Genomic DNA, 16,631 nt, shown 5'->3' with positions numbered 1-16,631 from the left:
GTGGCAACCTTGACTGCACTTTCCAATGTCTAGCTCAATTCTCTGCAGGGAGAAAACTTAGGTTCACTGTTAGTAAAGTGGAGAGGACAAAATGTAACGGAAATTTCCTTCTGTGGTGACAATCAAATTTTAATACACTCAATACATAAACAAATCAGAGAGAAAGGCCCCCATTGTATGGAAAAATACAAGTAGAAACTTTTGTCTTTCTTCAATTCCAAGAAAATATTGATGGGGGATTATACTGACGCTGAGAGGCTTGGAGATGAAACTGCTTTTGACTCAGCCCAGGTTAGAACTGAAATGTCTGAAGAAAGGATTCAGGCTACCAACACAAGGGCAGTTATCTGAAGACAGGCATCCTCTAGGTCTAGCAGATGGGGGTGTGGAAGTACCATCCATGTCCAGAGGACCTTCCTGGGCACACAGGAAGGCTGTCCTAGAAGGGAGCTTGCATACTGGGTTACTTCATGTTCTGCCCCGAGGGATGTTGGGTCCAGTCTGATGGTGACTCTGTGCCTCAGCAGAGATGTCCCAGGTGCACTGATCCTTGACAGCGCTCAGTGAGGGAGTCTTGCCTTTAAGACAAACTGTCCAATCCCTTCTGCAAGCTGAAGGCTTCAACCTTGTTGCCATCTTTTATTTTTTCTATTCGTTCTTTTTGGTTATATGTGACAGGAGGATCTATTTTGATATATTTTTACAAACATGGAATGTATCTTATTCTATTTAGGATCCCAGGCTGGTGGATGTATATGATGTGGCGTTTCACTGGTTGTGTGATAATATAGGAACATAGGAAAGTTCTGTCCGATTCACTCCACTGTCTTTCCTATTTCCATCCCCCTCCCTTCCCTTCATTCCCCTTTGTCTAATTAGTGAACTTCTGTTCTTCCCCTCCACCATTTGTTGTGGGTTGGCATCCACGTATCAGAGAGAACATTTTGCCTTTGGTTTTTTGGGATTGGCTTATTTCACTTAGCATGATAGTCTCCAGTTCCATCCATTTACCTGCAAATGCCATAATTTCATTCTTCTTTATGGCTGAGTAATATTCCATTATATATATACACCACGTTTTCTTTATCCATTCATCTGTTGAAGGGCACCAAGGTTGGTTCCATAGCTTAGCTATTATGGTTTGAGCTGCTATAAACATTGATATGGCTGTGTCACAGTGTGCTGATTTTAAGTCCTTTGGGTATTAACCTAGGAGTGGGATAGCTGGGTCAAATGGTGGTTCCATTCCAAGATTTCTGAGAAATCTCCATACTGCTTTCCAGAGTGGTTGCACCAATTTGCAGTCCCACCAGCAATGGATGAGTGTGCCTTTTCCCCACATCCTCGCCAACATTCACTGTCACTTGTATTTTTGATAATTGTCATTCTTGTTATAGTGAGGTAAAATCTAAGTATAATTTTAATTGCATTTTTCTAATTGCTATAGGTGTTGAATATTTATTCTTAGAATTGTTGGCCACATTTCTGCATCTTTAGTGACCTGAGCCCCGTTGCTGGGGCTGACTCTCAGTTCTCACCACAATGGGCATGTTCCTGAGTCTGATCTCTGACCAGAACTGGAACTCTTCTGTCATTTCTACCCTGTATGATCCTAAACACGGGCTTTGTGAAAACAGGCCTCTCCCCAGATTTTGATCACAACATAAAAATATGCCTGTGAGATGCTGGTGATATAAAGGGAACTTGCTCCCATCAATGAGATTTTTTAGAACCAGCTTAAAATCACCTGTCAAGCAGGGAACAGGGAAACAAATGGTCACAGTACCCTTGATTCATTCCATGACCTGCTGAGAAATCACTGAAAGTGACAAGTGAGAGAATTAGCTGCTAAAAGACCCTGGGAGAAGCCAGCAGGAGGTGACTTACCATGAGACTATAATGGCCAGCAAATATGTGATTCCTAAAAATAATTAGTGGCATTGTGTGTGTATTTCTTTTTCCACAATATGGGAGATTAAGAGCAAGAGGTCTGAGGCCTGATTGGCTCCATTTCAAGTCCTTATGTCACTAAGTCTCCTCACTTCTACAGGAAGAGTACTATAAGATAATAGTCTTCTTCCTCGTGTTTGTAGGTTTAAATGACATAATATGTAAATTCATTTAACATTATGCTTGGCCTAGTAGATGCTCAGTAAATGTCAGCTGACGATTGGCATCCAGCAATGGTAGACATAAAATCCCTATCAGCAGCCAGGCACAGTGGCACACACCTGTAATCCCAGTGGCTCAGAGGCTGAGGCAGGAGGATCACGAGTTCAAAGCCAGCCTCAGCAACATAGCAAGGCCCTAAGCATCACAGTGAGACCTTGTCTCAAAATTAAAAAATGGGCTGAAGATATGGCTTACTGGTTAAGCACCCCTGGGTTCAATCCTCGGTACCAAAAGAAAAAAAAAAAATCCCTACCACTGTTCTAGGTAGGGATAAGCGCCCAAGGAAAGGTTTGTGCTTTCAACCACTAGATAATCTCCGTTCCCAGTCCCCATAACTCATTGTCTCCCCGACTAATGGTCTCTATTGACAGTCCCACTGGATTCAATAAATCCCTGTTGAATGAATAAAGGAAGGATGTGAGCATAGGGAGACAGCAGTTTGGGAAAGTTAGAGGAATTCAGTCCACACCCCAAACAACTTGGAGCTGGGTAGCAGAAAGCCTGGGTCTGGGTTTTGCCCCTTCTCTATGCCAACTCTGTGATTCTTTGCAATTTTTCTGTCTGTGAAATGGAAAGATCTACTGGGGAGAAAAAGAAACTGAAAAGGTAGCATTTGAAAACGCATAAGCGCTCAGGATTTTACAGTGATTTATCTTGTAAATGATATGAGCACAGTAAGCAGTAGGTGTGCTCGTGTGTGTGTGTGTGTGTATGTGTGTGCAAATGCACACCCAAATGTACTCATTACATTTGTACACAGCACATAGGACTAGCAAAAAAAAAAAAAGTTTTTTTTTAAATAGAAAGTCGATCTAAAACCAGACAATGGCCAATGTTTCGTATTGGGAAGAGAAAAAGTTGGAGCAAGATGATTAAAGTCCCTTTCGACTGTTAAATGGGATTTGAAACAGAACCTATAGAAGATGATCGGATAACGAGAAAACCGTGCTGAGAACTATAATTGGCCAGCTGCCCTCTGATCTTCCCGGCCAATTTCATTATAGCTATCAGAAATTCAGTGACAGCACTATGTTCCCTGACACCCTAAATATTTCCCACTTTGCTCCTAAAAGCAGCTGGGTCGCTGTCCTTAGGATGTGACACTGAGTCACTCCTAAATATATTGCTAGGGGCTTTAGTCCTGTTTTCTTCCACTCCTGGTGAAAGATACTGTCATTCATTTCAAAAGTTTTATTACCAGATGACTGGCATCAACCCGTGGGACCTACAGATGAATATGTGCTATCCTTAGCAGAATGTCTCCCTTTCTATACAGAATCACATTATGATGATCCCAACTGCAGTTCCTTTGCCCTCTGCTTGGTTCTAAGGCAAATGTTAGAATATCCCAGGACAAGGTTTGAAAACCAGGGAGTTTTAAATGCCTTTCTATTGATCAGCGTTCAGGGAGCAGCTCCGTCATTGCTGGGGACTTTGTAAAATGCCTGATTCACATATTTCAAGGTGGAAGCAGAAGGAATATTGGTTTATAATCCGTTTAGTATAAATTCTCAGCCTACCATTAGATGAGATGGTGTGGTCATTTTTGTGCATACATTCAGCTGGAAATTAAAGGATGCAGCCGGGAGTGGTGGCACCCACCTGTAATGCCAGGGGCTCTGGAGGCTGGGGCAGGAGGATCACAAGTTCAAAGCCAGCCTCAGCAGCTTAGCGAGGCCCTAAGCAACTCAGTGAGACGCTGTCTCTAAATAGAATATAAAAAAGCGCTGGGGATATGGCTCAGGGGTTGAGTGCACTTGGGTTCAATCCCTGATACCAAAAAATAAAAAATAAAAAAGACATTAAAGGATGTTGTCATTTTCAAGCTGCGAGGTAGAAATGTGAGGTAGTCCTTAATGTGAGCTCCTCCTAATCTACTTGCAGTTGAGACAATCTCTGCTCTCCTGGTGGATGCCAAATGACCTCAGGCAAGCTGACTGCTCATGTCAAGCATCACTTCTTCATCTAAAAACTAGTGACAGTATTATCTAAGAGAGTTGCAATCAGAATTAATTGAGATACAGCTAGCTAAAGAACTAGCCCACTGCCTAGAGGTAGAAAAATGTCATTGGTTCTTAACAAATAAGTACCAGTTTGTCCCTTTCCAGTTCTCTGAAGAGATAGGTACATTGACGATTTTTCCAGGTCCTACAAACAGAACTGAAAACCGCAGGTGCTTAGTAGCTCCTTGCAGTTAATTGGCGAATCCGTGAAATGCTTTAAATAGCCCCATTTAGGCCTTGGTATCAAAAGTTGCTTTTTTTCTTCCCCCTCAAGGAAACTACTGTAAAATGGAGGGCTTTCGTTGATAGAATGCAGTATGCAGTAAAACCCAGCCAGATTCAATTACCCCTTGATTGGGTCAGGTCAGCCGAGAAGGGAATCATACATTTGAAATCAACAAATTGGATTTGGTACCTTTCACAGTCTCAGCAATTGCTCTCTGCAAGATCAGAGGGATCCCCAGCTTCCAGATGTTGGCCACGGATAGGCTCTATCTCTATGAGACAGTTTTCCCCCTAGTTTAGGTTCTAAAATTAATGAGACCTCATTCTACAGTGATTATAGCTGCAAAACACATGCTGACTATAAATTCTCCTCTTTCAAATTAATATATGTAGCAGTTATATATATATATATATATATATATATATATATATATATATGTGTGTGTGTGTGTATATATATATATATATATATATATATATATATATATAGAGAGAGAGAGAGAGAGAGAGAGAGAGAGCACGGTTTTTATATATACACACATACATGCCATATTTATATATAAACATAACTGTTGCTTAAGAGAACCTTCTTGTGTATATGTGTGTTTGCAGCATTCAAAACACTGAATGACATGAATTATTATACTCAATCTCAGTGTAGTTTTAATTTGCATTTCTCTAATTGCTAGAGGTGTTGATCATTTTTTTTCATATATTTGTTGACTATTTCTTCTGCCATACTCTTCCTTTATAAATCGTCCTCCACCCCTTTCCTTAGATTAGGCACTGGTTTAGAACGTCACTTCCATTTGATCTCTTTCTTCTCATCTCATCCCAGCAGAGTTATTGGGCTAACTGCTCAGATAGTAATAAGCCAAGCAGATTTTTAAAAATTTTTTATTTGTTCTTTTTTGATATGAGAGTGTATTTTGACATGTCATACATACACAGAATATAACTCCTCATTCTTTTTTTTTAATTTTTTTTCAGTTGTACATGGACACAATACCTTTATTTTGTTTGTTTATTTTTATGTGGTGCTGAGGATCGAACCCAGAGCCTCACACATGTGAGGCAAGCACTCTACCACTGAGCCACAACCCCAGCCCCTATAACTTCCCATTCTTTTGATTGTACGTGATGTGGAGTTTCACTGGTTGTTATTTATATATGAACATATGAAAGTTATGTCCGATTCATTCCACTGTCTTTCCCATTCCTATCCCCCTCCCTTCCCTTCATTCCCCTTTGTATAATCCAATGGTTTATTCTTCCCTCCCACACTTATTGTGGGTTAGCATCCACATATCAGAGAGAACATTCTGCCTTTGTTTTGGAGGGGATTGGTTTATTTCACTCAGCATGGTAGTCTCCAGTTCCATCCATTTACCAGCAAATGTCATAATTTCATTCTTCTTGAAGGCTGAGTAATATTTTATTGTGTATAGATATCACATTTTCTTTATCCATTCATCTGTTGAAGGGCACTAGGTTGGTTCCATAGCTTAGCTATTGTGGATTGAGCTGCTATAAACATTGATGTGGCTGCATCACTATAATGTGCTGATTTTAAGTCTTTTGGATATACTGAGGAGTGGGAAAACTGGATTAAACGGTGGTTCCATTCCAAGATCTCTAAGAAATCTCCATACTGCTTCCCAGAGTGGTTGCACCAGTTTGCAGTCCCACCAACAACTTATGAGTGTACCTTTTCTCCCACATCCTCGCCAACATTTACTGTTACTTGTATTCCTGACAATTGCCATTCTGACTGGAGATGAAATCTCAGTGTAGTTTTAATTTGCATTTCTCTAATTGCTAGAGATGTTGATCATTTTTTTTCATACATTCGTTGACTATTTCTTCTGTGAAGTGTTTGTTGAGTTCCTTTGCCCATTTATTGATTGGGTTATTTGATTTTTTGGTGTTAAGTGTTCTGAGTTCTTTATATATCCTGGAGATTAATGCTGTATCCCAGGTGCAGGTGACAAAGATTTTCTCTCTCTTCACGTTTTTGATTGTTTCCTAGCAAAGCAGATTTTTAAGTTGTTTTTTGTCTGTTTGTTTGTTTTTGTCATGTGCACACAAGCACAATTAACAATTTCTCCGAGTCAACGTAGTGAGTTAGCAAGGGAAAAGATACTGCTGTTCAACTGATGGTCCTGAAAAAGAACAATTAGTTACTCTCCCACTCCTGTTGTTCCCCCGCGCACAGATTCAGACCCAGATTCCACATTTGGGTCAAGGGAACTGTCACAGTGGAGACCCACTGATCTTGAGGTGGGTTACTTTTTCATTGACAAATGACATCCCAACCTCTGGATACACTGCACCCTTTTATCAGTTGATGGACATTTGACTTATTTCCACTTTGGAGCTGTTATGAATAATGTCGTGTGGACATTCTGGCACAAGTTTTATGTAACCAAATAGTATGTCTCTCCCATATGCATCTCAGGGGTGGAATCGGATCCTATGATGCCTCTGTGTATGACTATTTGAAGAACTGCCAGGGTCTGTCTTCCAAAGTGGGCACTCCATTTGACGTTCCCATGGACCACATATGATCGCTGCAATTTCCTCACATCCCCGCCAACGCCTGTTAAGACTGCCATCCTGTAACTTGTCTGGTGTTGTCAACCTAGTGGATGCAAAATGGGATCTTATTGTGCTTCCTTTCTTAACTTTAGATCCGGGTAATTTCTACTCATGTTCAAGCTGCAGAGGAAGGATGGCTCTCACAAGGGAGGTTTACCCGGACCCTCCCACCCCCAGACTGGGCAAGGGCTCCTCTCAGAAAATCTATCATCTCTCTGTAAAGGAAATAGCTTCGTTCAAGCTAAACAGAGATCATTCCATCTCCTTATTCCTCACCCCACCCCAGCATCAGCCATTGTGTAAAGCATAGAGTTGCTGACTGTCAAAAAATGTGTTAAGTGAATGACATTAAACACAGAGAAAGGGTGTGAACTCCGAATCACCTGTTTCAGAATTGACATGAGTACCTACCTCTTCAATCTCCCTCATTTTTAAATATTCCTACAGGACAAATTGTTGAGGAATATTTCCGTATACCCAGCAAGGCAGAAAAGGGGCTCTGCCAAATAACCACCTCCTGAATTTTACTGCAGCTGAACACCTCAGTGTTTGTTAAGGAAAGGACTGTGGACAAGCTCCATAGCCACAAGGAAAATCAAAAGGACTTTGTAGATAGTTCTTTCTTTAGTAAAGCAGTAAACAAACAAACAAAAAAAAAATGAATGCTTTTAAGAAATAAAGAAATTGGCTGGGCATCGTGGTGCACACCTTTAATCCCAGCAGCTCAGGAGGCTGAGGCAGGAGGATGGTGAGTTCAAAGCCAGCCTCAGCAACTTAGCGAGGAACTAAGCAACTCAGTGAGACCTTGTCTCTGAATACATAAATGAATGAATAAAAATTTAAATAAAATTAAATTGAATTAAAAAATGAAGAGGGCTGGGGATGTGGCTCAGTGGTAAAACACCCCTGGATTCCATTTCCAGTAGAAAGGAAGGAAGGAAGGAAGGAAGGAAGGAAGGAAGGAAGGGAGGGAGGGCAAGCCAGACATAGTGGTCCATGCATATAATTTCAGTGACTCAGGAGGCTGAGGCAGGAGGATCACAAGTTTGAGGCTAGTCAAGGACCCAACCAACTTTGTGAGACCTTGCCTCAAAATAAATAAATAAATAAAAAGCACTGAGGATGTAGCTCAGAGGTTAAGCACCTGTAGTTTCAAGCCCTGGTACCAAAAAGGAAAAAAAAAAAGAAAGAAAAGAAAAAAAAATAAGTGAACTGGATTTTTGTCTGCTCTAGCTGCCAACTAGGCTCTCTCCTAGAGATTTCAGGAAGTCTGAAATGGGGCCCTTGAATGTATGCTAGAATGCCTAGAGTTTCTAAGGCCATTAGTCCACAGGTTTCACTTTGAAAAAAAAAATTCCTGCGAGTTAATGTCTTCATTACTTAATATAAACAGGTTAACATAGATGTTAAAAGGTCCGACTCTGAACTCAGAAGCAGATTTAAATCCCTGGCTCAATAATCATGAGCTACGTTCCTTAGGAAGAAGTACCTGACTCTTGTATGCCTCGGTTTCCTCATCTGCAAAGGGAAAGTGCAGTTAAGTTACTACATTATCAGGTTCATCGTGGGTATTAAATTCAATCATGTATTCAAAACCCAAGTGTTTGGTGCATAAGAAATGTTCCAATATGTTAGTTGTCATTATCATTATTACTTAATCATGACCATTGCTATCTAAATTGGAAGAAAATGTGCACAACAATCTATTTGAAAAAGACCAAAATTTGCTTAGTAAAAAAAAAAAATTCTAAGGATAAGTTGTGAATTTCCAGGTGCATAATTTACCAAGTGATGCTTTATTGATATAAATAAGCCTCCTTCATGTTTTTTGTCCAGGTGCCTCCCTCCTGGTCCTTTCTGGAGAACTGGTTTCTAGACTGAGTTCCAGTTGACCACTTTGTTCTAGTTCATGCCATAAACTATTGGATGTCACCTTCCTTAGGTGACATTGGCTAAGCAGAAACCATCGCTCTAGCATCTTATTTTTCTCTACCAAGCAATCTATTAAGCAATCTATTAAACTTCTACTTTAAAAAGATAGAACTTTATTTTTAAAGTAGAAGTTTTAAAAGCCCCATCTAATTAGGACTATCAGACTATCAGTCATCCTGATAGACAGACTCGAGAATGCTCATTCACATTGGGGGCTGGGCTGGTGGCTCAGTGGCAGAGCACTTGCCTAGCATGTGTGAGGCACTGGGTTCAATCCTCAGCACCATGTGCAAACAAATAAAATAAAGGTCCATCGACAACTAAAAAAATTATTTTTTAAAAAAAGAATGCTCATTTACTTCTCCAAATACTGAGTGCCTAACAGAGGCTGGATTTGGGGGATACTGAGAAGAAAACCAAGATGCCCCACTATCATGGAGATAAGAGACTCATTCATGACCAGTCATTGCCTGGTAATGACTGCTGCAAATAAGATTAAACAGTGTGATGTGGTGGAAGATGTCTAAAGAAAAAGAGCTACTTTTTATATCATCATCATCATCATCATCATCATCATCATTTGGTCCTGGGGATTGAACCCAGGGGCACTTAACCACTGAGCCACATCCCCAGCTCTTTTTTTTTTTATTTTTTTTAGTTGTAGATGGACACAATACCTCTATTTTATTATTTTATTTATTTATGTGGGCTGAGGATTGAACCCAGTGCCCCACACATGCAAGGCAAGCGCTCTACCACTGAGCCACAACCCCAGTCCCCCCAGCTCCTTTTATGTTTTATTTTGAGATGAAGTCTCACTACATTGCTTAGGGCCTCACCAAATGATTGAGGCTGACCTCAAATTTGCCATCCTCCTGCCCCAGCCTCCCCAGTGGCTGGGATGACAGGCACGCGCTCCCTCAACCAGCCAACGGAACTACTCTTGATCAATGCTCAGCCAAATCCTCTCCCAGGAGGGTGTTCAAGCTGATGCCTGAATACCAAGGAGACAGCATGGGAAAGATCAGGGGCAGAGTCATTTAGGGAAAGAGAGCTGTCCATGACCAGACACTCAGGACCATGCTTGGCATAACTGAGAAGCCCCCAAAAGGGGGGGCTGGCATGGAGGTTGCAATCAGGTGACAGTTCAAAGCAGAAGAGGAAGGAGCTGGGGGACATAGCCAGGGTCCAGGACACCAGAGCTGGGAGCCCTTAAAGAGCCTCTTCCTCTGTCCTGCCATGTAGGTTGCACCAGGTGACCTTCGAGGTGCCCACCTGCGAGGGCAAGGAGCGCCAGAAGCTGGCTCTGATCGGCGACTCCTCGTCCTCCGCCGAGTTCTTCGTCACGGTCGCTGTCTTCGCCTTCCTCTACTCTCTGGCCGCCACCGTGGTTTACATTTTCTTCCAGAACAAGTACCGAGAAAACAACCGGGGCCCGTTGATCGTGAGTGGTTTTCTCTTTGTCCTCTGGCGCTTCTTTGGCAAAGGCTGCAAAGGTGTCCCGGGGACCTAGGCCCTGGGGGCAGGGATGTGAAAGGAGATCACTTTTCTTTCTTCATCCAAACCTCTTGGATGGGGACAAGTGTGTGATGCCTGTCCCTCTCCTGAGTCCCCCCACCCCCTGCCTTTGGAAATGTGGCCCAAGACCTGCTGGAAACCCTTCTGAAATAAGTGGCTGGAAATCTCCTGAGAGGGAGGAAGGAGTGGTGAGGCTTGCTTTGGATTCACTTATGATCCCAGCATTCTGGACTTGGTCCTTTTGATCACTGGTTATGTAGACGGTATGATTTGTGCGAATTCAAAATGTGTTATTTCCTCTGTTCATGATAGTCTGGGCAGAGTGCAACTTACTTTAAGATGAAATTTGTTCTCTCTCTCTCTCTCTCTCTCTCTTTATCCACCCCCACTTTCCTTTGCTTTGTAGAATGGGCCAAGGACTCCTACAGGTGAAATCAATATAACCCAGCATATCCAAACATGGGCATGCATATAATCTAGAAGGATTCAGAAATTCTGATGAGCACACGGGCATGGGTAATTTTAAGGAAATAAATTTCGAATTGCCCACAGGGTACCGTGGCCCAGGCCTGTAATCTCAGCAGTTTGGGAGGCTGAGGCAGGAGGATTAAGAGTGCAAAGCCAGCCTCAGCAATTTATGGAGGCCCTAAGCAATTCAGTAAGACCCTGTCTCTAAATAAAATATAAAAAAGGGCTGCAGATGTGGTTTAGCAGTTAAGCGCCAATAAATTCAATCCCTGGTGCCAAAAAAAAAAAAAAAAAAAAAAAATCACATTTCCCAATCTTTATGTATATATTTGCATAAAATCTGTCTTCCTGAGAATGCCCTGACTCTGAAGACAGTGCTTTCTTTTTTAAATCACATTTAACTTTTAAAAAAATGACTATAACAAAACACTTGAGGTAATTAACATATAAAGAGAAACAGGTTTATTTTGACTCACAGTTTTAGAGATTCCAGCCCCGGGTGGGGACACCAAATAGTGAAAGTATGTGACAGAAAATTGCTCATGTCAAGGTCAGGAAGGAAAAGAGAGCAACAGAGGAGGGGTTCAGAGGCCAACAATCCCTTGATTTAATGAATCCCCCAAGATCCCACCTCCCCCAGGGTTCACCCCCCCACCAGCACCACCCTGGAGACCATACTTGGAACATATTGGCCTTTGGGGAACATTGACTATCCAAATTATAATGATCGTCTACTCACATTTTAAAGAAAAGCATCCTTCCATACCATCCCAAATCTTACCACTCAGTAGATTTACAACACACTTGAGGCACTAAAGAAAAAGAATCATTTGAAATGTTGGTACTCTGTTGAAAAAGTGGGGAGCCTTATGCCTGGCTAATATACTTTTTTTGGACATAAGGAGATTTTCAATGTTTTGCTTTCAATAAAATTAAAAGTCCTCATCAGTTGATAAAGCATTAAAAAATAATTTTTGATGTATAAAGAGAAAGCTAAAATAATTCTTAAAAATTAAAAATAAACTAAAATAAATTTTGATGATAGATAACCATGTAATCAGGGCACATAAATTAAATATAAGGAAATTAATGATATTGCTATGACAAAAGTCCATCTATTCCCACCTACTCATTTATACAAGCAAACTTTGTCAACATATACAGCTATAACATAAAAAAATGGCAATCAAATCTATGCTGTATCATGTCCCATTCTAGAAAATGATGATAATATTTGCCAAATATTTATAAACTGTTTGAAGAAAAAAAAACAGCCCATCCAAGAAATATAAATTTTCAATGAAATTTTTACTTTTTAAATTTCAGTAATTATTTAAAGATTACTTATAAAATTTGTAATACATTTTTTTGTTTTGGAAAATTGTGCATTAATAATTCTTGTAATGATTGCCCAATCAAAAGGGAACTATAATACTTAAGTCCTTAGGATCATATGTAGTTAAAAAGTAATTTAAGTTTGTATACATATTTTTGTCACATAGAAATATAAAATTAAAAAACACACAATATAATAGAAATATAAATAAAGAAATATAAAATTCTTTCAAAAATGCTATATCTGTAATTCTGTGAGGGAACAAAAGAAGCAAATTTTCCAACTGTTGAAGAATTTATTTATAAATTTTAATGGATGATCAAAAAATCAAGTAAATATTGTGTTGTTTAAAAATTGAGATCACAGCTATACTTTTAAATGTCAATACTGAGAACGTGCCAGAAATTACAATATCCGCAACTATTAAAACTTTCACGAAAAACAAAATTAAGTGCTGACTTTACACAAGTAGTCACACAGTTTTTGGAAATTCTTTCAGGGAGCATGCAAGTAAAATAAATTTTATAAACCTCTAATCCACACATGATGGAGAACTGAACCTTGAAATAATCATAGAAGGATAACTGGGAGAAAGGTGTGTTTTTACAACTCTGCTTAAGTTGAACTAGATAAAAGTTCAGATTTGCAGCACTTTAATTGGTTAACTTAGAGAATATGGAGTAACAAAGAAGAACTTAAACATTTGGGTAGGGGTACTTTTATTTCATCCTAGATTGGAGCCAGTAGTCTTAAAAAAAAAAAAAAAAAAAAAAAAAGCTTTAACAGAGTACAGAGTCACCTAAGTGGTCTCATTTCTCCCATGATGCAGGTAGGTAGGTACATAGAAAAAAAGAGATGGCCATGCATATACCATGACCCCAGCATGCATCCATTTCCTGGGGACATGGAAACATTCTCAGAGAATTCTCAAGTCCAGGGAAATGCTCTGACTTCTAGAAAGAGGAAGCTGGCCCAGCTAGTTGGCCCATAAATGGGAAAAGATCTATTTTTATTCTATAAAACCCCATTCTGCTTCTATGAAATCATCTTGTAAAGGCATGCTCTTCTGTCTCTGTGTAAATAGTCTTTCCCACCCAGCAGGATCTAATGAAATCCTGAGTTGTGTAATACACCAGGTAGCTTTTGTTTTATTACATGCGGGGAAGGGAGGGACCAAGGTGGGGATGATTCTAGTAATAAAAATAGGAAAGGCTTCAAGATGAAACTTCTGCGATATTAAAAAACTGATGTGCTCATTACTTAGCAGATAAAAGTTAATTTAAGCCTAAGTCCAACAAGTCACAAGGCAGGCTGCATGTATCTGTAGGGATGTACCCTGTCAGTCCCAATCCCACCATGACAGGCTGTGATTGGGAAACTAACAATGCATATTTATACCTTTCATGACAAGCAGCAAATTCACAGTGTGAGGGGATACCTGAAGGGTGTCTCCTGCTTAAAACTTTCGACTAAAGAAGCCTTTGTTCAGATGTTAACAATACTTGTATTTTAACCCAATCCCATTTATTCTGAAAGATGGCTACTGTTCCTAACTTGAGCAGCTTTTGTTCTGATGACCATATTTTTCTTGTTGTTGTTCCTTTTTGACAACACATATACTTCTTTAAAATATTCTAAGCTGGGCACAGTGGTGCATGCCTGCAATCCCAGCAGCTTGGGAGACTGAGGCAGGAGGATGGTGAGTTCAAAGCCAGCCTGAACAAATTAGTGAACCCACTGAGCAACTCAGGGAGACCCTGTCTCTAAATAAAATACAAAATAGGGCTGGAGAACTGGCTCAGCGGTTAAGGGCCCCCAAGTTTGATCCCCAGTATACACACCCCCCGCAAAAAAAAAAAAAATTCTGTAATTTGGGATTCTCTAAGTCCAATTTTTAGTCTGAAACAACAAAGTTGCCATATTAGACTAAGATAAACTAATTCAATCAGTTTTAAGAAATTAGGTATCCAAAGGCCAAATATGCGAATGATCTGCTGATGCTAACATATAATAAGGGGGGGGGGGGAATAATAGAAGTTCATTGAATTAGACAAAGGGGAATGAAGGGAAGGGAGGGGGGATGGGAATAGGAAAGACAGTAGAATTTATCAGACATAACTTTCTTATGTTCATATGTGAATACACCACAGTGAAACTCCACATCATGTACAGCCACAAAAGGGGGATCCTTATTAAAATGAGCGATACTCCATGTATGTATAATATGTCCAAATACACTCCATTGTCATGTATATCTAAAGGCAACAAATAAAATAAATTTAAGAGAATATTATGATCCAGTCATATTTTAAAAATTAAAGAAAAAGAAAGAAATTAGGTATCCTTCCAAAAATTAACCAATTCCCATTTTGATTTATAGCCGCTAGAACAAGAAACTATACATCACATACAAATAAGACTAATGACAGCTGTGATAATAATAATAACTGATATTAGCAATATCAGCTGTTAATGCTTGGGCTTCTACTATGTGTTGAGCTGATTTAATAAAACCTGAGTTTGTATTATTTTCTGCATTTGTAGATGAGGAAAAGGAAGCTTGGAAAAATTGTCAGCTCTCATAGGTCACATGACTTAAATAGGCAGAGGGCAGTGTTTGGACCCAAATCCAGGGCCCAAAACTCCTGCATGTCAGAGGGTCCCAAATCCTATGGACAGTGTGCTACAGAAGTTAGAGGGGGTGAATGTACATAAGGCGAATGGGTTTGTACACAGGGACATTTTCTTACTCTGGGAATAGATAACTTGCACCCCATGTCACCTGGGGTCTTCTGCTCATTTGACAGTCACAGAAGGTTTTTAATTTCCCATCAAAATCCACTTGGAGTTACAGAAAGACTGCCACGAGTCTATGATGCTTGAACAGTAGGAAGGTTCTACTTGAACGGCAGATAGAAGATGCAAAGAGAGGAAAAACAGGCTTTAAAAATGGCCAAGATCAATGTATATTATGAATCAGGGATGACCAGGATTGGTTCCTAAATGTTTATACTCAGCTGTCAGCAATTTCAAACAAACTGAGGCTAAGCTTATCTGTTGCCAAAGAAAAAGAAAATTATCTACGGAATTCATACAGAATTACCCACCTTGAAGTAAAAATGAGAATCGGAATGTCTTTCCAAGTAACGTTAATTGTTAATGATACTAAATGACACAGTAGCAAGAAAAACCAGGGCAAAGGAATCAGCCGGCTACTGTACGTCACCACGGTGAAGTGCCTTCTTGTACAGATGAATGGCTATCAGCTCTCAGAAAGCAGAAATGGCCACCTGAATGGTTCATGATTGCGGAATTGAAATGCCACATCTGGTTATATCATTTTGTCATGTTTCCTTAGAGTATAGTTTTAAAGCCCATCTCTGGCCTAGATTTCTGTGACAGGATCTTCTGAGCCATCTTCAGATCTCATGTCAAACAGTGAGGCTGAGGGTTTTCCTCATGTTCATGTAAAGGAGGTTTAAAAGAGTAACTGACCTTACAAAGCTGGCCGGATGTTCTGAGTTGGAGCATCCACTCAACCCCATCCCACATTTCCATGAATCCGTGTTGAAGGAAAGTTTGGTTTAAAGTAAACAGTCTAATAATCAGAGAAGTGGACAATATGCATCTTAAGAGTCTGTGGGAGCGAAAAGACCAGGTTACTCAAAATCCCTTTTTGTCATCAAGGAGACCAGGTTGACCACAGGGAGTTTATGGGACTAGAACCATTTACCCATTGCAGACACACCCGGGTATCATGGCTCACATCTGTTTTATGCCCACTGCCTTCCAAATATTTTCAAATTTCCCCATTTAGCCTCAAGACAATCCAGAGAGACAAATAGAGCGATGAGAACTGGCCCCATTCTACCGATTCAAATTGATTCCTTTTTATTGAGCACCAGGCATTACAAAAATGAGTCCGTGGGCGATGAGAAACTTGGCCAATGTCAGAAGAAGTTAATGGCAAAACAAATATCGAAACTCTCCACCTGATGATCTTAAGCACAGTGGTTCAATTATGGCGTTCTTGATTTAGTTGTGCTGTCAGGACCTATTACTTAACAGTGGGAAGCTTGTTATTTCTACTGCACCGAGAACAATAACATCCATATCACATGGGTGCTATAAGGACAGAGAGTTCTTGCCCTCAAAGGGCTTTGCCCAGTGAAAGACTCACCGTCAGTGATCCGTCAATGGTACCTGATGGTAATGTTATTATTGTCACTAATTTTAATAATTCTCCTGACCATTACTAGGTAGTGCCCTAGTTCTACAAAGGGAAATGGCCGACATCTTCCTTTAATTGATCACAGCCCTTACTGTCCTGCTTTCCTCTGGTCCCTCCACCCCAAGCATCCTCTCCTACCCCCCAGTCC

At 40.2% G+C, this 16,631-nt stretch overlaps 1 protein-coding gene across 1 annotated transcript in view; it reads left to right on the top strand.

The window, feature by feature from the left end:
- Synpr (synaptoporin) overlaps positions 1–16,631 on the top strand; it is a 172,405-nt gene that overhangs the window by 104,293 nt on the left and 51,481 nt on the right. Inside the window, exon 3 of the mRNA XM_071609207.1 lies at positions 10,176–10,374. Within this exon, the coding sequence (XP_071465308.1) occupies positions 10,176–10,374 (199 nt within the window). The remainder of the gene's footprint in view (positions 1–10,175; positions 10,375–16,631) is intronic.

This window comes from Marmota flaviventris, chromosome 1, assembly GCF_047511675.1.
Source record: "Marmota flaviventris isolate mMarFla1 chromosome 1, mMarFla1.hap1, whole genome shotgun sequence".
NCBI lineage: Eukaryota > Metazoa > Chordata > Mammalia > Rodentia > Sciuridae > Marmota > Marmota flaviventris.
Note: the sequence above shows the minus strand (reverse complement) of the source record. Positions and strands in the feature narration are given on the sequence as shown.